Source organism: Polypterus senegalus, chromosome 1 (genome assembly GCF_016835505.1).
Source record: "Polypterus senegalus isolate Bchr_013 chromosome 1, ASM1683550v1, whole genome shotgun sequence".
Classification (NCBI taxonomy): domain Eukaryota; kingdom Metazoa; phylum Chordata; class Cladistia; order Polypteriformes; family Polypteridae; genus Polypterus; species Polypterus senegalus.
This window is the reverse complement of record NC_053154.1, coordinates 124,395,725-124,418,291: the sequence shown is the minus strand read 5'-3', so window position 1 is coordinate 124,418,291 and position 22,567 is coordinate 124,395,725. Positions and strand designations below refer to the sequence as shown.

At 36.8% G+C, this 22,567-nt stretch overlaps 2 protein-coding genes across 2 annotated transcripts; both read left to right on the top strand.

Moving 5' to 3' along the window:
- The first annotated feature begins 4,138 nt into the window (after positions 1-4,138).
- LOC120530087 (extracellular calcium-sensing receptor-like) lies at positions 4,139-4,945 on the top strand. The gene has a single exon (XM_039754286.1). The coding sequence runs from the start codon at positions 4,139-4,141 to the stop codon at positions 4,943-4,945; it is 807 nt and encodes a 268-aa protein (XP_039610220.1).
- Positions 4,946-13,376: 8,431 nt separating this feature from the next.
- On the top strand, positions 13,377-22,309 carry LOC120529991 (extracellular calcium-sensing receptor-like). The gene is made up of 7 exons (XM_039754191.1): positions 13,377-13,551; positions 14,468-14,690; positions 14,998-15,289; positions 15,513-16,343; positions 16,931-17,158; positions 19,317-19,440; positions 21,414-22,309. Exons 1-7 carry the CDS (start codon positions 13,377-13,379, stop codon positions 22,307-22,309), a joined length of 2,769 nt encoding a protein of 922 aa, XP_039610125.1.
- The last annotated feature ends 258 nt before the right edge of the window (positions 22,310-22,567 follow it).

Here is a 22,567-nt window from a genome sequence, read left to right as displayed (position 1 = left end):
GAAATGACTGGCTTCAGGACCAAAATTAGTAAGTCAACATTGGTCAAACTTACAAATTCTCTCGCAAAATGGATTGCTTTGGACTGTAGACCACTAACAGTGGTGGAAGATAGGGGGTTAGAAAATGTGCTACAATTAGCGTCAGGTGATCCAACTTTCCAACTACCGTGCCGAGAGACTATTTCAAGTAAAATTAAACAGCTTTATGACACTGAAAAGTAAGCAAATTTAGATGCATTACAGAAATCGGACTTTGTGGCTCTTACTGGGGATCATTGGACTTCCGTGACCGTTATTAATTCTAATTACATCTACTTACAAAATGTTCAATGATCACACTGTTTTAGCCTAATGTACAAAATAATTTTGGCTAAGGTTACTCAGAGTTTAAAGGTGAAGCTGGTCAAATTACCTTTTATGTTTCTGCCTTATTTTTTTAAGAAGAAAAACTGCACTTTATGTTGAAATATTTCTTATTATTTAAAGACAATACCATTCTGAACATGTACTTAAAGTACTTAGAATACCACTTTATTTTTAAGTCTGCCCAATTTTAGCCAGGGATGATATTTTTGTTTCTGTTTTGAATTGAAATGCAGTTTAAATGCATTTTTTTCAGAAATTAAAAGAGCTTGAGTTTACAATATTCATGTCCATGTCTATTATTTGATTCTGTCGCCCACTAAAACCCTTTTACAATAAAAAAAACCTTTGTGCTTTGGGGCAAATTTACTTGCGCGATTACATGCGATTAATCAAGATTAATTAATTACAAAGACTCTAATTAATTAGATTTTTTTTAATCGAGTCCCACCCCTTATATATACAGTATATATGTAGATATGTATATGCATATATAGTTATATATATATATGTGTGTGTGTGTGTGTATATATACTGTATATATATATATGTATATATATATATACACACACACATATACATATGTATGCATATATATATGTGGATGTATATGTATATATATATGTTTATATGTGTGTGTGTGTATATATATATATATATATATATATATATATATATATATATATATATATATATATGCCAGCAACACTCATGACAATGAAAAAACAATTACATTGTCAATCATGTTATTTGTTGTGAAGCATGTTATTATTAAAATGTTTCCTTTTCTTTTTCATTACTTCTTTAACACACTACTTCTCCGCTGCGAAGCGCAGGTATTTTGCTATTTGTATTATAAAGAGGACACATTCCAAATTTTCTAAATGTTGTGTGCACATATCTGCTTGCAGCAATGGTGTGTATTGCTTACAATTTATTTCTAAGTTTCCCATCATTTATTTTGCTTTTAGTTAATGGAATTAACTGCTTCATTTTTGCCTGTTACAATTTATGTAACTAAACAAAACATACATGAAAATGAAATCCAGTTGTCAATAAGCTGTTATATTACATATAAAAACAAAATAATATACAGTATGCTGATTGGAGGGTTTTCTGTGACAGGGCAGCTGTTGTGTATGTCCAGAAAACTGGTGTATAATATAATCCATCATGAAGGTTATTCTTTATAACAGTTTATTCAAACCACATGTCTTTGGCAAGAATATTTTCCATGGTAAGTTTATTAAAGAGGAAGCAGTTTCCTGTGGTGGGGACCTCCAGTCAGTGTTCAGTACTTGTTTTCCTATTTCAGCATTTCCATTTTATATTAAAAAATAAAATGTATGGAAACATTTCATTAAATTTAAATCACACAAAGTAAAATAATATCTATACTTAACTGATCATAGTCACTACTTTATAAAACAATACAATCCATGGAACAGAATATATACTGTAATTGCCCTTCCTACCTGCTTTGTAGCACTGTTAATAATGGTTCATGCTGTTAAGGATGCTATGTAAAAGAAACACTGCTTAATTGATTCCAGCCTCCAGAGTCAGTTTGCAGTAAAAGCTGTCAACCAGGCACAAGAAAGGCCAGCAGGAAATGGGAGCCAGTCTGTTGTTTCGACTGTGTCCCTTGTGCTGATGGAGAGGTTAGCAGTGAACTGGGTAAGCAACTACATATAAAATCTATACTTTAACCCTCACATTGTGTTGAATTTGCCTTGACTTCATGATTATCTCCAGTGCTGAACACGGGAAAAATATATAAAACGTACTGTTTGTTGCTTTCATGTGCTGTTTTTTAAGCTTCTAACCTAAATGAAAACCAAGCAGACTGAAAATGGTTGAGACCTTAACTGTTCCTGTTGTTTCAAAGTAAATGCACATATCAGAAATGAGATAAAATTCATAAATGACCATAAAACATTATTATTACACTAACCAATTAAACATTTTATAGTCTATATGTTTTATATGAACAAATAAAGATTCTTTGGTTTGCCAAAAAAAAAAAACTTACATAAAAAAATGATATAACCCAGGATAAAAACACTATTTATGTATTGGGTCAATTTGACCCCAGAGAGAACACACTGTTAGAAAAAGGCAATTGAAATGTTCAAATAGACAATTGATTTCTTCAACCAATTACCCAACAGGCAAATTATGTTTAATTTTGAAAGTCATAGAACCTTCTCAGCGGCACGGTGGCACAGTGGGTAGCGCTGCTGCCTCGCAGTAAGGAGGCCTGGGTTCGCTTCCGGTCCTCCCCGTGGAGTTTGCATGTTCTCCCGTGTCTGCGTGGGTTTCCTCCGGCGCTCGGTTTCCTCCCACAATCCAAAGACATGCAGGTTAGGTGGATTGGCGATTCTAAATTGGCCCTAGTGTGTGCTTGGTGTGTGGGTGTGTTTGTGTGTGTCCTCCGGTGGGTTGGCACCCTGCTCAGGATTGGTTCCTGCCTTGTGCCCTGTGTTGGCTGGGTTTGGCTCCGCAGACCCCGTGACCCTGTATTTGGATTCAGCGGGTTAGAAAATGGATGGATGGATAGAACCTTCTCATCACTCCTCTAGTTAGCAGGATTATCAGGTACAAACCTCTCCGTCCTAGAACCAGGACATACAACTTTCCAAAAAAGATCTACAAAATACTAAGGCAAACCAAATATGCACATTTAAATTATATATATACATCTCCAGGCCAACCAGGAAATAAAATGTAACATACAGCTATATTATTTTAATCTAGTAACTATACATTAATTTGCTATTTTTTACCAAAGAGAGAGGTTGGAAGCATGTGCTGATTGCATGTTGCCGCACCCCCCACCTGGATTAGGACCCGAGTGCAGCAGGTGACACCTCAGTACCATACTGGAACAGTGTGAGGTTTTTTTTATGGTGGCTCCACAAACAGTGACCAGGTGTAGCATTTGAATCCAAGTTTCTGGGAGCATTAAGACAGTAATTTTAACCATACTCAGTTAGTTTATTTCTATGCAAATTTCACATTACAGGAACTGTCGTATTAGTTAGTTAAAGTTAGATCTTTTACAAAGAATCTTATAGTAAAAACTTACAGTATTTTTAGCATACTGAGGTAAACTATTTGTCTATTACAAAGCTATATTGTTTTGTCTTTTAAAAAATGAAAATAAAAATGCAGCTCCTTAAGCTGATAAAAGTCCTCCAAACAGGCACAGTCTGTCTTGGAAACAGTTAACATAATATTAAAAAAATGACCTTAGACGTGATGCCAGTCCATTACAGGGATCGATTTCACACATAACTTTACATGAATACTTTAGAATTGTCATTTAACCTAACAACCTGTCTTTGGACTTTACTCTGTGAAGAATATTCAAACTAAACTCACAGTGCATCTCAGTCAGGAATCAAGCCATGACTCAGACACAGTGAGATGATAACACTGCCCACCATATCAGTAAGTTTTAATTTTCATATTTCTTTCTGTTTTACATGAACACTTACTCCAGGCACAACCAATAAAACATGCAGTAATTTCATCAATAACCTGTCATTTTTTAATTATTACTAACTCTTGGTTTGGAATGTTGACATGCAATATACCCAGAGAAAATATGTACAATATACTGTATTGTCATAACATTGCAGCCTTTCAGTATTTTTGCCTTCTTTCTATAGATTCTATTGAATGTATCAACTGTCTAAATGATTATTGGTCGAATCATGGAAGGAACCAATGTGTTTTGAAGGAACTCGAGTTTCTGTCTTATGAAGATACAATGGGAATTACTTTAACAGCAATGACTGTACTTGGAACTTGCTTGTCAGTCACAGTGCTGGCAGTGTTCATTCACTACAGGAGCACTCCAGTTGTAAAGGCCAACAATTCTGAGCTTAGCTTCCTTCTACTGATTTCACTGACTCTCTGCTTCCTTTGCTCACTGACGTTCATTGGACAGCCTACTCATACAACCTGCATGCTGAGGCATGTGATGTTCGGCATCAGCTTTGTTTTGTGTATTTCTTGCATCCTGGTCAAAACTGTCGTCGTAATAATGGCATTCAGAGCAACACTGCCTGGTAATAATATGATGAAATGGTTTGGTGTCTTCCAGCAGAGAGGAACTGTTTTTTTTTTTACTTTTGTTCAGTCCTTAATATGCATAATATGGTTAGTCACATCTCCTCCCACTCCAGCTAAAAACACAAAATATTTTAATTCAAAAATTATTTTGGAGTGTGATGTGGGATCTGTGATTGGGTTTAGCTCCTTGTTGGGGTACATTGGATTTTTGGCATGCAGTTGTTTCCTCTTAGCTTTCTTTGCAAGAAATCTGCCAGACACGTTCAATGAGGCTAAATTCATTACTTTCAGCATGTTGATCTTCTGTGCTGTCTGGATCACTTTCATACCTGCTTACGTCAGCTCTCCAGGAAAACACACAGTAGCTGTGGAGGTTTTTGCCATTTTGGCATCGAGCTTTGGTGTCCTGTTTGCAATATTTGCACCAAAGTGCTACATTATTATATTTAAACCTGAAAGAAATACAAAGAGAGCTCTAATGGGCAAACAAAATGCAGAGTAATGTGGAAAAACAAATAAATGCAGGTAGTATAATTAGTGTAAGCAGATTTACTTCATGTACCATTTTATATGAATGTTATTACAATCTCTTTTTTTGATTGCAAGAAAATATCAAGTGTAACTTAGTAATTTAACTTATACACAATTAAAATCAGTTCTAGTGTGATGAGCAAGACACCATTTCTCTTTTGCTGCTGAAACTATAAGCAAATAAATCAAATGGAAGATATCAAACTATGATTTCTGCTAGTAAAATGGCAAGATGAAGACCATCTACCGCACAAGAACAAATGATGTCACAGGGGATGCCATACAAGTGAAGAATTCCCTACTACCACTAAATACAAGCATTTTTGCAAAATCAGTTCTATATATAAACATATATATATAATTAAATTAAGAAGCATAAGAAAAAGAATTTTAAACCTCATCAAACTCCTTTTCACTGAGAGTTTCCAAAATAATATGATACTGAGATATAAGGTTCCCACAGTGGTACAGTACTTCAGTTATATTTCTATACTAGGTAGTTGTCTGTCTGAAGAAATGGTTTATATAATTTGTTTGAAATTTCCTTTAACTAGCTTTCACCAGTGTCTCCAACATTTTTTTACTGATGTTTTGTTGTCGTTTATATTAAATATGAAAATATCAAAAGATCAATTTGCCCACAGTAACCTGAAAAATACTGATATTATAATTCAGCAATTTATCCTTCATCCAGTTTGTATACCAGTGTTTTCTTTTTTAGGGAAATCTCAGTTGGCCTCTGTAGCATATCTTTAGAACAGTTCTGTGTTTGAATTCTGAATATGGGCACACAGCTTCATAAGGCTGTAAACTGAGAGATGTCAGTGACATAATCCTACAGCCATTATTTTGCAATGGTATATATGCCTCACTAGTTTTCGTGTATGTCCTTAATGTTGGTTTGTGGTTTTAATTTACTCCAATTTTATTTCAGTCACTGTTGGTGGACTTCGCATATTTTTCTTGGCCATTTTCTAGGTTTCCTTGTACATTTCAAATGTGAAGACATGCATGCAAGTTATTGTAGTTGGTATCTCTAAATTGGAGTTATTTTATTGATATGGATATGTGCATCACTGTGTGTTAATTGTCCATTTTTGTACCTGTTGTGGAGTGAAATTTTGTATATAAGTTGATAAATATTTTGTATGTCTTTATTTGTAAGTCATACAAAGCAAATTTAATATTAGTGTTTCAGGAGAAATGTTTTATTTCTTTGATGAGAACAATGCTTTCAAGTCTAACCAACCCCCCTGAGTCTTTAGGACTGTCTCAGGATGTTAATTTAATTGCAGGGTTGGGGGAAGTGCCTATTTGGCAAGGGGGAGTCTCTGCAGGACATTCTTAATAAGCCAAACCCCACATAAAGACCATAGACCTACAGTAGCTGGCAAGCTTCAGCTCAAACAATCTTCTTGTGGGTAGGTGTGAAAAGACAGTTTGTGCACCTAATCATCTGATATATGGCTGTTTGGGATTGATTTTGAATCAGATGCCATTCTGTACCACGACACCCTACTGGTGTAAGGATTTGGTCAGAGAATCTATAAATTTGGTCAGTTTGCCCTTCCCTGTCTCTACTACACCATGGCCATGAAGAGAAGAATGCAAACATAAAGCACAACTTGGCAGCCATATTGAGACAGGCATGTGGCCTGTCCTGAAGACAGCTGACTAGAAATGATGACTTAACTAGAGATGTTTAAGAACTACAACTGTGTGCCACCTGAAATAATACATCTTGCATTTATCAGGTTGTATGGTTACCAATTTTCACATGTACTTTGCTTATTGTTGTTATTTTATTAATATTATCCATAATACATTATTTAAAGTGGAAACTTAACTTCTGCTTGTCCTTTTACTTTGTGTAATTACCCAGGGTTATAGATGTAGAAGGGAAAGTGGGGAGAAGTTATAAATACAGTACCTTATAAACAGTGATAAGTCAATGGAATTTAAAGCATTCTGATAAAGTCTACACAATAAAGAATGAAAAATGGGAAAGTGAGTGATATACAGCTGTACCAAGACAAAACAGTGCCTGATGCAACCCACTCCATCCCCCATCAATCCCAAATTAGACAAAGCAGGTTTGTAAATAGGTAGATTGCCCTTTAATTTGTTCATTTCAAATTTCACTTTTTGACGGCCCAAGGGACCGATCTCTTCTCTTTCTCTGCCTTTGTTATCAAAAAGCATGAGGTCTATACAGATGTTGTCATAGTCATGGCTCAATATTTCGGTGAAGAGAAACAGAATGAGATAGTATAATTTCACTATTGTTTGTACTTTGAGTACTGTTGTTTCATAACATTCAGAATAACAAGTAATCTTTATTTTATATAGAACTTTTTGAAATTTCTAATGCCCTTTGGATTTTCCTTGGAGTCTTCAGTGTTTCACATACCTAAAGATGTGTGCATTAGTTGTTGATGCTGTTTTGGCTGAATGTAAATGGATGCAGTGTCCTGTGTCGGTCCAGTTCCTGCCTTGTGCTTGATACTTATGGAATGGGCTCTATCCCTGCAACCCTTACTTAGAGTAAGTAGGTTTGACAACAGATTAATATGTGTTACGTTGTGTTACATCAGTTGTAACTACCATGCGGGATGGAGGGACATCCCTGCTAAGAGAGGAGAAGAATCCTTACCTGAGCAGGAAGCCTTAAGTGGATGGACAGACGACGCAAGATGGCAGCAGCCCCGGATATCTGTGTTCATCTGGACACCAGCTGGGATTGCCAGGAATTATAGTCCAGTAACATTGCCCTGCTGGGATCTGGGGGTACCATAAGAGGGTGCTGCAGATAGATACACTCCATATTATTTGGGACTTCCATATGACCCGGAAGTGCTTCCAATGGATGAAGCCCTGGAACTGGAAGTACTCCCAGGTCCTCCATAAAATGGACCACACTGCCTTGGAAGGAAGGTAACACACGACTGGAGGAGATCAGTGAGGTGGTGGTAGACAGGTGAGGAGAGGAGGAGGAGAAAGGAAGAAAAAAACGTGTGTTTGTGTTTGCAAGGTAAACACCGTCTTTATTTGAAATCGCAGAGGCCATCACGGAGTTGTAGAAGATGTGAAAGGGATGCAGTCTCCTACGGAAGAAGAGCCTGCTCTGCTCTTTCTTATATAATTCCTCTGTATTCCTAGTCCAGTTCAACCTGTCATTAATGTGGACACCCAATTACTTGTAAGAGTGGACCACCTTTGAATCCACTACTTGAATAGTGACCGGACATAGAGGCCCTTTGGTGCTGCTAAAATCAATAAAAAGTTTGTTGGTTTTGCTGATGTTATTTATCCAAAGAAAGAATAACAGAATATTAAATTATACTGTTTATAATAATAAAAGAAATGGTTTAAATTACAAAAAGTCTAATAGCAAAGTAATAATAACAAATGTAATTTTTTTTTTCTCCGTTATTTTGAAAGATTATTCTCATACCCACTTAGGCTTGTACAGAGTTCAATCCAAAACAGACATCCTCAGTAATGTTAGTTAAACCAAATTTGATATTAGAGTAATTATCAGGTAATTTTCAAGTTCATTTTTTTCCAAAGAAAAAGTCTTAGACATTAACAGATTGTGCTGGTCTAAATGTAATATCATTGTTTCTTCTTTCACAAAGTTAAAAGAAAAATCTAACTTATTAGGCCAAGTCTTTAAACCATTGATCCGTAACTTTATTTATTTAATCCAAGCGTCCAGTATCTGTTTTAGAAGTAATATTTACAGTGCAAAAATGTTTCTAAAGCCAATCCATTATAATAATAATTATCATAAAAATAATAAGATTCTCAAATTATGTTAATATGTTTTATTGTTTTAGATTATGTTAAAAATTACTCATAATATCTTTTATAACAAGGAAATTGTTAATAGCCTGTTAGAATAATACCTAAAGATTTGCTTAACATACTGTATAAACTTCATTCAAAATGTATCTCAGTCAGGAATGAAATCATAACTGAGACACAGTAAGATGACAGTTTTGTCCCTTCATACCAATGTACAGTTTATGACTGACATGTGAGTCCCTGTCTGACATCCCAAAACATGCGACTGAGTCTCACTAAATTAGCAAAACCAGCTTTATTCAGGTTGAAACAGGAACAACACCATTCCCCTATACACAGACACAGCATTCGGGCAGGGTCATGGCCAGGTTAGTGGCCAAGTAATACTGTTCCCTGCATTTATAATGTTCCTTGTATCACCTATCAATGACAGGCACTTATAGCACAACCAAAATTGGCTCAGAGTTCCTTATGTGATCAGCTTCAGTAGCGCTATGAGCCTGTGATTGCCCCTGCAACCGATAAGCAGTCTTCAATTGATGGGGCAATCGTGCTTTGGGGCGAGTCCTAAAAGAGTTTAGAAACCTAACAACCCCCATTCAGCTTTGTCCACCCCACTGTGGTGCTTTCTGCTGAGAAACGTAATGGCGTGTTCTTCGGCCTCAAAACATTGTGAGAGCACCGCCCCTAAAGCGAAGGCACTAACATCTGTTTGCAGAATAAATTCCTTCAAAAGGTCTGGATTGCGCAGAATCGGGAATGATGATAAAATGGCTTTTAGGTCCATGAAAGCTTTCTCTCAGGCGTCAGTCCATACAACACTACGATTCTTTCTGTCCTTTGTCAAGTCAGTGAGGGGGGACCTGATGTGCAAAATTGGGAATGAACCGCCTGTAATACACTGCAAGTCTGAGGAATGCACAAATCTGCTTCTGTGTTTTGGGATGGGGATATGCAAGCACCTCCCCCACCTTGTCCATTTGAGGCTTGAGCAAGCCCTTCCCCATGGAATATCCCAGATAATTTAAACTATCAAGCACCGCCCAAAGGCGGACGTGATGAAATTCCCAGTCATTAAATTCAAACAACCTGTCCGGAGTGGTGAATGCAGTTTTCACGCAACTAGACTCCTCCAAGGGGACCTGCCAATAACCCTTGTCAAACATGTGCGCATGGGAGGTAGCTAAAGGGCTTGAGTTAGGACAGTTCCGAGACATACAAGGATGTGGCAGAGTGCACAGACTCTTTTTCTCCCTTGCCTGCAGACCATTCACGGGAGATTCCACATGGTCCTCTTGATGTCACTTCCGGGACCGAGCCAATGGAAGGAGACCATGCCGGCTCCAGCCCCTGTGATGTCACGTCCGGGCTCGCACCAATGGCAGAAGACCTACAGGAACCTTTATATGACTCTGTCTCGAGTTTGTGACACCCTTCATGAGGTCAAGGGTGAAGATATATGAAGCCTGCCCAAGCTTTTCCAACAGTTTGTTCACACGCGGTATCGGGTATGCATCAAATATGGAAACCTTATTCAAACACCTAAAATCAATATAGAACTGAATCAAACCATCCAACTTTGCGATGAGTACAACTGGAGTTTGTCATTCACTTTTGCTTGGCCAAATAACGCCTGATTGGAGCATCTGTCGGACATCCTCATGTATCAGTTTCCTTCTTGCCTTTGGTAGGCAATACGGGGGTACCTGTATAGTAACATTGGGTGGAGTGACAATCTTGTGTTCTGCAATTGTCATCTAGCCAGGCATTGCAGAAAAGATGTCCAAGTTCCCCTTGATCTGTGATAGCCAATGTGCTTTCTTAGTGTCAATTAAATCATTCCCAATAGCAACCTTGGTCTAGGGGACTGCTGCAGCTGTTACCATGACTTTGTGCCACTCCTTTAAAAGATTAACATGTAAAATTTGTACGGGTTTGCCTGGGAACTCTGACTTTATAATTCATTGGGGACATACGCTCTTCTATCACTGCCGGCCGTTGCCATTCGGCCTGAAATTTATGTGGATTTTGTGGCACAATTGATTTACACGAGCAATACTGAAAGACACTTTTACTCCTGGGAAGTGGGCCAACAATATCTAATCCCACCCTCTCAAAGGGGACGTCTAAAATAGGCATTGGTACAAGGGGTTTTCTGGCGGGTCTGTGAGCAGAAACTATTTGACAGTCGGGACAAGCCTTACAAAATTGCTGTACATCCCAATAAAGGAGTTCTGAAATGAGTTCCCTCGTCTTTTTCACGCCAAGGTGACCACCCCCAATTTTTAAAACCTTTTCCTTGTGCTCATTTGTTACTACAAATTGCTCAATACATTCATTGCTCATAAAATCAGAAATCACCTGATACAGAAAACCTTCCTTAAGTAAAAAATGTGTTTTAAAATTCTGGTTCTCTCTCTCCAGATAGTAAGAGTCATTTGCGATGTGGGCTTGTCTGAATGCAAAACCCAAGTTGTTATCGGTTTGTTGCAGGCAAGCAAACTCCATCTGGATGGCAGTCTCTACTTCCTCCGTGTCTGATGCAGAATCGCACTTGCCTCCATTGCTACCGTGTCCAAAGTAGCATTGCACTCACCTCCCACTGTTATTTGTTTCCATCCGGGTCTGTATTGAGTGTCCAGTCTGGGCATACTGTTGGTGCGCATGACAGCATGGAAAAGTTTGCCATCTGTCCCGGGTCTTTACTTGAGGATTCGTCCCCCACCTCGCTGGACAACTCTGGTTCAATTTCAAACCTGATTGACATTGTTTGCAGCAATCCCCTTCCTATCCACTACGGGGGACGGCGCTCTGCAGCTGGCCAAGACTCATGGGAAGAGGACATTCTTTTTCCTATTAGCACTGGCCTGGGGGAGGTGTCTGATTTAGCACTCCAAACCTTAAAGTACTTCCCTTTAACACTAGAATTACCAAAGCTTATGAAAAAACTTGTAAATCCGGCCCACCTTAAATCCCTTTGCACCTCTCCATCAGTGTCTTTTGTCTTGTAAATGTGTCGATAAGCACAAGCACACAGCTATACCATCCCCCCCATCGCAGAGTGGTTAAGAAGTTCCCCCAATTCAAGCTTTGATTATCTTGTAGTGAAGTGGTAGAGTTTTAGAGGGAAAATAATAGATAATTATTTGGAACACATACATTTCACATGTGTTCTGTGTCTACAACAATCAATGTAAACACATTGTTAAAATAATTTGTGAAGGCTAAAGTCTAAATATCAAATAAACACTTTCACAAAAGGTGCAAGAACAATATGACAGCTTCTGTAGTGCAGTGGTAAGATCTGCTGATTGTGGCTGCGGGATCGGTCCTGGGTGCAGCGCAAATTTGCCATTTTAAGTAGTGAGCTGCTCTTATTGTTAATATTATTAAAAAAAAAACTTACATTTGATTTGCATCTGTAACAGCCAGCGTAAATTTATAGTACTTGTAAAAGTTAGCATTTTTTTTTCACTTTTATTTTCTCAGTCTTGATCATGATTCAAACCCCCTACCACCATCACCACGGATCTGACACTGTTAGTTTTTATTTGAAACTGGGAATAATTATAGATGTAAGTGGCGATCCAGATTAATATGCCACAGACAAAACTGGCGCCCCTTGACCACCAGGCTCACAGCTGTGTGGAAGAGGTGCTGTTGCTACAGGCAGTCATAATCATCGAGCCTTTCGAGAGATTCTGTACAGTTTGGATAGCTTTTCCATATAAAAATGAGGCCAAAATAGCTGCCCAGACTCCCCTATTCCAGTGCATGGATGTTTCAGGGTCATCTGAGGGAACCATTTTCGGCAACACATCTCATGGCCGCACCAGGGCAGGGGCAGCCGCTGGAGGCTCATCTTGCTCCAGGAGTTGCTGTACTTCTTGCGGGATCAATCGGTGTAAGGTCCCCACTTCTGGTACCATGTAACATGTGAGTCCATGTCTTGCACCCTAAAATACAAGGTTGAGTCTCAGCACTTTATAAAAACAGCCTTATTCAGCTTGAAACAGGAACAGCACGGTTATTTATTATAGCAGGATCTACCATTCTCCTATACACATCAACTAAAAGAGCACATGGAAAAGGCTCAGTCAACGCAGTCCCAACAGTATAATAAAAACAGCACGCTCCGTTAATTTCTTCCCGGAGGCAGGCTCATTGTACTGGTGCCCACTTACCAGTCCAAATTACTGGCCCTTTGGCAGGGGCCCTTCAAAGTTATGGAGAAAAAAGTTCTCATGATTATTTGGTGAAACAGCTAAATCGTCAGCCGAGAGAGCGGGTCTTTTACGTTAATTTGTTGAAACCATAGAAGCACAGGGACTCCAGACTCCAGTCCCTCCTCCAGTCAACCCCGCTCCCTTTTCTCAGAAAAAATATCCCTTAGCTTTGCGGATACTCTAACATCACTCCAAAGACAGGAGCTAAAATCTGCCATCCTGATCGTCCCTGAAGTGGTCAGCGAGGCGCCGGGCCGGCCTGCCTTGATTCAGCATGACATTGTGACTGAGCCCAGGGTGGTCGTCAGGGAGTGACCCTATTATCTCCTGGAGGCAAAACGTGCAGAAGTGGAGTTAGAGATTAGATGAATGCTGGACTTAGGTGTTATTGAGGAGAGCCACAGCCCCTGGTCCAGTGCAATCGTGCTAATTCCCAAGCCTGGTGGATTCTGGAGATTCTGCAATGACTTCAGGCAACTCAATCAGGTCTCCAAATTTGATGCATGTTCATTGCCCCGAGTGGACGAACTTCACGAGAGGCTGGGTAGTGCACAGTTCTTGACTACCCTGGAAATAACCAAAGGATACTGGCCTATTCCATTAGCAGAATCCACCAAAGAAAAAACTGCATTTAGCACCCCTAGTGCTAATATATTGATATTATATATGCAGATATTGCCAGGGCCAGGAGTTGAGGATTTCTTCAATGCACCTCCTACAATATATCACATTATACTATCCAGCCTTCCATTTTCAAACTCACTTCTCCACCTCACATAGACCCATCATTGGGTGGTAAGATAGGGGCAACTCTAAATGTAGTTCTAGTATATTGCAAGGTATAACAGTAAAAAAATTATAGTACCTAGATAAAAACCTATGCAGACATTGCCAGAATGAGCAAGTTCCACACAGAAAGTGAATGAGTACTGATGAAACTAGTACCCAAGACTTTGAAGCTCTGAGGCTGCTGTGCCATTTCCATACAATAACATAACATAAAATTCTCAATAACTTTTAGTCTATTTATTGGCTTTGGGGTGGAGGGCAAGAAGTAAGTTGGAGCTCACGTTTACCCTTTTATAATTTAGAATCACCAGTTATCCTTACACAAATATTTCAGCTTTGGAAATAACAACATACAGCAGACATGTTCAGAAATCACACAAAATAACAATCTTAAGTGGGATTCAAACCCAGGCTGCTGGGGTAACAGCATTACCCTACATCACTATGCCAGTTAAAGTAGTACTGTTTTAAAAATCCAACAATATATGAGGTTAACAATCTGTTTGTGTTACACGAGTTGTAAATGTTCCCATCAATTCTTTGGAGGTTAAATGCTATGGGATTTAAATTAAACAAAATACACAAAAGGTTCACTCGTGACTCTCAAGGTTATTTACATTTTCCCCTGATATAAATATGAACTTCAGAATCTTTTATGTCACATTTTACAGGTTTTGTAATGATGATCTGTTCTTTGTACATGTTTTTTTGGAGTTCCATTATTCTAATATGTGCCATTGAACAAAACAAATGCAGAATACGAGAACACTTTGAGCTAAATCAGCTATCAAAAAATGGGGATATTATATTAGGGGGTTTATTTGTGTTAAACTTTAAAACAATCAGTCCAGAATTGTCATTTACTTCAAAGCCTGGTCAATGGAAATGTGAAGGGTAAGTGCCTTTGTAATTACCTGCAGTTAATCCATGTGCATATTGAAAATATTCACATATTAAACATTAAACATAATAGTCAATAATCTTTGAACAGCCTTAAAATTATAATCAGAAAATGTCACATAACATTATATTTCATCCTACACATCATGCCACTTTAAAGGATACTGTACATGCAGTATTTTAACATTGGTATTTGCATTATGGAGGCTGCATTTTGTTAACAAAATTTAACTCTGTGCCATTTGCTTCAGATAACGTTTAAAGTGGATTATGTGTTCCTTATATTTTCACTATCTTGCAGGTTTGAAGTGTCCGTCTTCCAAAGGGTTCAAGCAATGATCTTTGCAATAGAAGAAATAAACAAAGATCAAACACTCCTTCCTAATATAACTCTTGGCTACAGACTGTATGACAACTGTGTGAATTTGCCAGTAGCACTCAGAGCTACAACAGCTCTGTTTGCTGGGATGGACGATGTCATTCCTGATTACAGCTGTAATGGTCCTCCTCCTGTAATTGCAATTGTCGGAGATCCTTTGTCTTCACATTCCATTGCAGCTTTGAGGATAATAAGTCTGTTTCGCATGCCTATGGTATGTTAAAAAATATTTTTTAATTTTATTTTTGCCATTTTGTGCTGCATGTAAATAAGTATACTTTTCTTAAATATGTTAATGCAGTTTGGAAAAAAGATGTATTTTAAGCATACTGTAATACACTGATTTCACTCAAAATCAGAGTGATAGAAACCGTTCCACAGAAACACACTGCATGTATATATTTATATAAACTTTTTTTTTGTTTTTATAATTTTAGGTCAGCTATTTTGCAACATGTTCCTGCTTGAGTAACAAGCGGGAGTTCCCTTCATTCTTTCGAACAATCCCAAGTGATGCCTTTCAGGTTAAAGCTATGATTCAGATTATTAAGCATTATGGATGGGTATGGATAGGTGCAATAGCAAGTGATGATGACTATGGACAGAATGCAATAAAAGTTTTTATGGAGGAAGTTAGTACATTTGGTTGTATCGCTTTCACAGAAACAGTCCCCACAGTCTACAAAAGAGAGAAAATTATTCAGATCGTCAACACCGTGAAGCAATCTACTGCTAAAGTTATAGTTGTGTTTTCATCAGAAGTTGAATTTAATATTTTGGCTAAAGAAATTGTTAAGCAGAACATCACTGGCAGACAGTGGATTGCAAGTGAAGCATGGAGCACATCTACTGCAATGGCCATCGCAGAAAACTTTAATTCATTTGGAGGAACAATTGGAGTTGCAATACGCAGAGGTAGTATTCCTGGTCTGGAGGATTTTTTACTTCAGGTTCCTCCTGAGTTTAATCCCGATAAAAATCTTATCAGTGAGTTTTGGGAAGCATTGTTTGAATGCAAATTCTCACAGGAAAAAAGTGAACTAAATTCATCATCAGAATTTTACAGCAGAACATGTACAGGATTTGAGAATATCCATGCCATTAAAACGGCTTATAGCGACGTATCAAATTTAAGGTCCTCCTATAATGTTTACAAGGCTGTATATGCCATAGCTCATGCCCTGCATAATCTGATGTCTTGTGAAAATGGAAATGGACCTTTTGAAAATAAATCATGTGCTGACATCAAGTATGTTCAGCCTTGGCAGGTAAGGATAACTCTGAGTAGTTTGAGTATGGATTAAAAGTACAAAAGCATTACTTTTCCTAAATCAGCACAAATAAAACATGCAGGACTATTGTAACTCATGCAAGATATATTAAATATTGTAAATATAGAGAAAACTGCTTCAACTATAAGTTTTTGAAACTTGCTTGGTCTAATACAGAGTTATCAGAATATAAATAGGAAGAACATTGGACAAGAGTCATTGCAGAGTACACTCATGGACACACTCACATTGTGGGAGGGATACCGTGTACCTCAAAGTGCATGTCTTTGGCTGATGAAGGGAAGTAGTAGTAACCCAAGGAAACACGAAAAAAACATCTGATGATAACCAACGCCCTTGAAGCAGGTTTAGCTAATTAGCAAACTTAAAATATAACCCAGGCAAAAACTGACAATCACAATATTTCTGTATTAGTCCAAATTTCATTAATTTGTCATTTCTTATCAATGAGATTCAAAATCTGAGAAAGATCACACACTGTTAATTCATATGCCTTTTTAAAATGATTTAAGTTTTGCTAATTTTTGTTCTAAGAAAATAAAACTATGTGTTTCTATGTTAAGGTGCTGCATTATCTTAAGGAAGTCAATTTCACAAGCCATTTAGGAGAAAGAGTTGCCTTTGATGAAAATGGAGATGCCATTGCAGTTTATGATATTGTGAATTGGCAACCTTCTAAGGATGGTGGTGTTCTGATTAAAACTATTGGTCTTTTTGATGAAATGGCTACAGAGGGCCAACAAGTCTTACTAGCTGAAGAAGACATTTTTTGGAATTTCGAATCTAGAGAAGTAAGTTGGACTTACTTAATATACAGTAGTTTGTTCATGTAATACAGCTATGGTTTAACTAATCTTCTTTATCAGTTTTAAATTTTTTACAGGTTTTGAGAGAGCCTAAAACCCGATGTGTAACAGTTTTTTTAAAAGATTTGTTTTTTAAACTATGAACACAAGGTAAGTCTGATGAGGCTGGTCTTTGGCATGTCTTGTCAAGAGAAGACACCCTATAGTGAAAGACACAGAGCCTGCTCTACCCTAGAATGGATGGATGTTCTTTTTGCTAAAGTCTTTTAATGTCATTTAATTTTTAAATTAAACAAGAGTGCAGTTGTGCAAAGTAAACATAACATTTTCCTCTAATGTAGTTATGGCATGACTAAACTTGATGGAAAAGGAACATTCAGTACTTGTGCTGTGGCATCTGAAATTCATTTCGTGTGCATCTGTGTGTTTTTATTTTAAAGGTAATAATCTAAAAACAACTCAAAATGCATTCAGCTATTTGTAATTTTTATATTTTTTAGTTGCTACTCAGAAAAACAAAGATAAATGAAAAGAAAAACAAAAGAAGAAGGGCACTGTATGTTAGCGGCCATTGTCAGAATTTGTTTCCCTATATTCTCTTAACATTGTGTGGTTTAGGCTGGTTTTAGTTTGATACTAAAAAATATGTTGATTTTATTAAAACTCCATCCCAAAAGATTTAATCAGATATAAGAAATGTCCCTGTTTTACATATAGGTAGAATACTTGCTGTAGTACAAGTCCGCACAGCAAATGAGTATCAGGCTTTCACCTTGCAACTTTGTTGCTCTAAACACAATTTGCCCTGCACATTAGACTGTACCAGTTATGCTGTATTCTCAGTATATATATAATGTAGAGTATTTAGCAATTGGTAAAATGAAGTCTGTTACAAAATAAAATGTTTAGAAGTATTATGTACTGCTAACAAAGTATCTGTAGGAAAAAATATTCTTTTTGTCAGGTTAACATTTTGAATTTCAAAGAGCAATGCAAGTGCTAAGACAGAGTAACTAATCCAAACGATTTTCATTCGACTACTGCCACGTTATAAAATGATTAACATACTGGAAAACTAAATTAACTGATCAAAAATTAATTTAAGTGATATTAGTCATTGGCAAGTTATGCTTACATTCTGTCAATATGGTCATGGCACACTCTACTCTTCAAAGAAAGGTGCCTACCAGTGATCTTTATCAAAGAACACAACTAGACAATGATAAGTCTCGTCTGTTACCATCCACACTCAGAATCTGGGTATTGTAATCAACAAGTATAATAGGTTTCATATTAGACAGGAACAAGCTAGCTGGATTTTTGAATCTGATGCAGTTTTCCAGTTAGTTATGGATATTTTTTTCAGCTGTAGAAGTTACACTCATAATAATGACAATTTGTAGCTGGAAGATCCCTGTGAGACAACAGAAGGCCAAATTAATGACTAATGCATTGAGCTTATTTTATGTTTTTTTTTTCCTGTAGTGAAGGTGATGTGAAGCAATGTGGGTTATTCCTATTTATTAATGAAGAAATATTGTTTGTAACGATTCAGACCTGATACGTATGGATACATTCATCTGAGCACCATCTCGCCTGTATGTCATGCCACAGAAGAGTTCTGATCAAGCGCTGACATGCACAGAGTTTGTGCACTTCTGAACTGGAAACAACCTTCCAGTTTTCTAATTAGATAAAATACCAATACAATGCCTTTAAAAAAATGAGGAAAATAAAAACTAGATATAAATTGTTCCTTTCAGAATAGATTCTGATCAAAACATTACAGTGGGAAAGTTGATATTTACTTTTCCAATACAGTACTTAGTTTGTCATCTGAATTAATCTGATTGGTCTGCTTAATCAACAATCTCCAATTATTGAACAATAAACCATTGTTTTATTCTGGGGTAGTTAGTGAAAAGGTGTGCCACTATTCTGTAATGGTTTGAAAACTCCTGTCAAAAGCAAGGTGTTTTTTAAAGGTTACTACAGAACAGTCACACAGAACATGCCTAATTGGTGTACTTAATTGATTAACGTTATTTAATGTTCTATAGACGTGAATTTATAAGGCTTTCAGATGGTAATATTACTACCATAAAGTGCAGTCTAAACACTGAAATAAATTTTCAAATTCTAGCCTCCTGAGTCAGTCTGCAGTAAAAGCTGTCAACCTGGCACAAGGAAAGCCAGCAGGAAAGGAGAGCCTGTCTGTTGTTTCGACTGTGTCCCTTGTGCCGATGGAGAGATTAGCAGTAGAATTGGTAAGTAACAAAATAAAAATATAGAGTAATTCTTTATTATTACTATTCCTTTTTTGTTTAGCAATGTTCACATTATTGTATTTTTGAGAATGCTAAAAAGACAATGTGATTTAAAATCATTAGCCACTATAAAAAAATGAAACACTTGGGCATGAAAAGTGCAAAATCAGAGTGCATCGCAAAGGTTAATCTGTAATTAGAAGAACAAAAGAATATAAGTCTTTAATAGCATGTCCATTATTCTTAAACATGGTAGCAACTTAAAGCCATCTTAAAAATACACAGATGAAATGTATTATTTTATTAAACAGACAGACTCATTAGAGAATTTGACTTTAAACCTAAGAAAACTGCAATCTGCACCTCTGCATTATTCAGGTAAAAGGGTTTATTTTAAGAAAGGTACTTACTTTAATTAATCAGTCTATAGTACAGTGGGAAAAGTGTATTTGTAAAAACTGAACTTTACCTCTTGAGAAGTGATGTTCACCGACAGACAGGCAGTATATACAGCAAATATGTATAAACTATTTTTATTGAAATCATATTAGTAAATCAGCATACTATATAAACAATAGCTGTCTCATTGTGGAAATATGAGTTAGATTTTTGCTTTCCTGCAATAATTAGTTACTGTAGAACAATTTTATATGAAACACACGAATTTGCAAATAGTAATAAGTATTAAATGAAAAGTTGTTTTCTGCTGTAATCGATGATGTAATTGCAATTCTCAGAGAGCAAAAATAGGATTACTGGAGCATATCTAGTTTCATTAGCTTATTATGAGAACATCTCAGTAATTTTAGTCCCATGTGTATCTAATAAGTTAGTTAATTCCAGATATAAACTGGTAGATAAAGTTTAATTTCAGAATAAAATTAAATGAAGAAGTTCATATGTATATAAAATTTTGGATCACCTCACCTGACATCAATATTCTTCATAATTTCCAGAAATGTTTTTGGAATAAATGTAACTACCTAATTGAATCACTTTGACACATTTTTAAATATGGTATCTTTATAAATACATAGTAAATATGTTGCCTTTAATGTGAAACTATTTTGCTTAACTTAAGCCAAAAAAATTAATTTAATGTCATAACAGTCATAGAAGAAATTTAGTCTGATAGGATAAATGTTGCTAACTTAATATAAGTCAAAATGCATTATTTTTCATTTTTCTTTTAATACTTGTGTCATAGAAAGAGGAATATGCTAATGAATATTTTTATTTTCTACCCACTCATATTACTGATAGTGGGCAACATTTTTTAAGTGGAAAAAAACACAACTCTAATCCATAATACTGGAGGAATGCATAACCTCATAGTCTTAACATAGTTGTAACAAATAAATCAATGCATAGTGTCACCAGAGGATACCAGCATAGCTATTATCAAAGAAAGTATTCATTTTGTTAACATTTACCATCAATTTTCAGTTTGGAAAAATATTTTCGAACTTGCTTTACCCAATTCAGCACCAGAGATGGGCAGAGTTTATCCTTGCAGCACTGAGTACAAGGCAGGAAAAAGTCCTGCAAAGGATGCCAGTTTAATGCAGGCCTTATTTATGCACACTCCCAAAGGAACAATGAGCCTAATGGGCATATCTTTTTTGATGTAGAAGGAAAATCTGGGTACAGAAACAACAGGAAAACCTGCAAACTCCACACAGACAGAGAACGGAGGCAGGATTTAAACACAGGATCCTTGAGGCGGCAAGCACTATCTTCCACTCGGCCTGATTGTAAATGTTAGCAAAATCTGATAATAGCATTGCAGAGTCCTTCAGTGACAGTATGGATTTATTTGCTTATTTGTTCCATCCATGTTAGCGCTATTAGGTTATGCATTCCACCAATAATATTAATCAGATTCTAACAGTGTTGGTTCCATTAAACTATAGTGTAGTAACCTGTAGTTACATTAAGTGTAAATGAACAAAAGAAACATCTCTTTTCTTTAGATTCCATTGAATGCCTCAAATGTCAAAATGATTTTTGGTCAAATCATGTAAGAAACAAGTGTGTGTTGAAAGAAGTGGAATTTCTTTCATATGAAGATGCAATGGGAATCACATTGACCACAATGGCTTCATTTGGAGCTTGTCTTTCAGTCACTGTGCTGGCAGTGTTCATTCATTACAGGAGCACTCCAGTTGTAAAAGCTAATAATTCTGAGCTCAGCTTCCTGTTACTGATTTCACTGACTCTCTGCTTCCTTTGCTCATTGAGTTTCATTGGACAGCCTTCTACCACAACCTGCATGCTGAGGCATGTGATGTTCGGCATCAGCTTTGTTTTGTGTATTTCTTGTATCCTAGTCAAAACTATTGTGGTGATAATGGCATTCAGAGCAACACTGCCAGGAAACAACATGATGAAATGGTTTGGTGTTGCCCAGCAAAGAGGAACTGTTTTCTGTTTTACTTTTGTTCAGTCCTTAATATGTATTATATGGTTAAGCACAGCTCCTCCTGTTCCAGCTAAAAACACAAAATATCAAAATGCAAAAATTATATTGGAGTGTGATGTAGGATCCCTTATTGGATTTAGCTCCTTACTCGGGTATATTGGATTGCTGGCATGCATTTGTTTCCTCTTAGCTTTCTTTTCAAGAAATCTGCCAGACACATTCAATGAAGCCAAATTCATCACTTTCAGCATGTTGGTTTTCTGTGCTGTCTGGATAACTTTCATTCCTGCTTATATTAGCTCCCCTGGTAAACACACAGTTGCTGTGGAAGTTTTTGCAATACTGGCATCAAGCTTTGGCATTCTTTTTGCAATATTTGCACCAAAGTGCTACATCATTATACTTAAACCTGAGAGGAATATAAAAAGACCACTAGTGGTCAGGTAACATGATGACAAATTGCTATTTCAAGTCACATATTGTGAATATGTAAATGATGAATATAAGGTTTGTCTTATTCTATATCTAATCAATGCTACTAACACATTTGATCCTACCCGCATTTACAAGAACACATAAATAGGTCACAAAATATGTGTTATTCTTGTATGTTTGTGTGCAGCATGGATTGGTTTATTAGCATATGAAAAATGATGCATTAAACTGACAAGCAATTTCATCTGTGGTCCATGCAGATTAGAAATC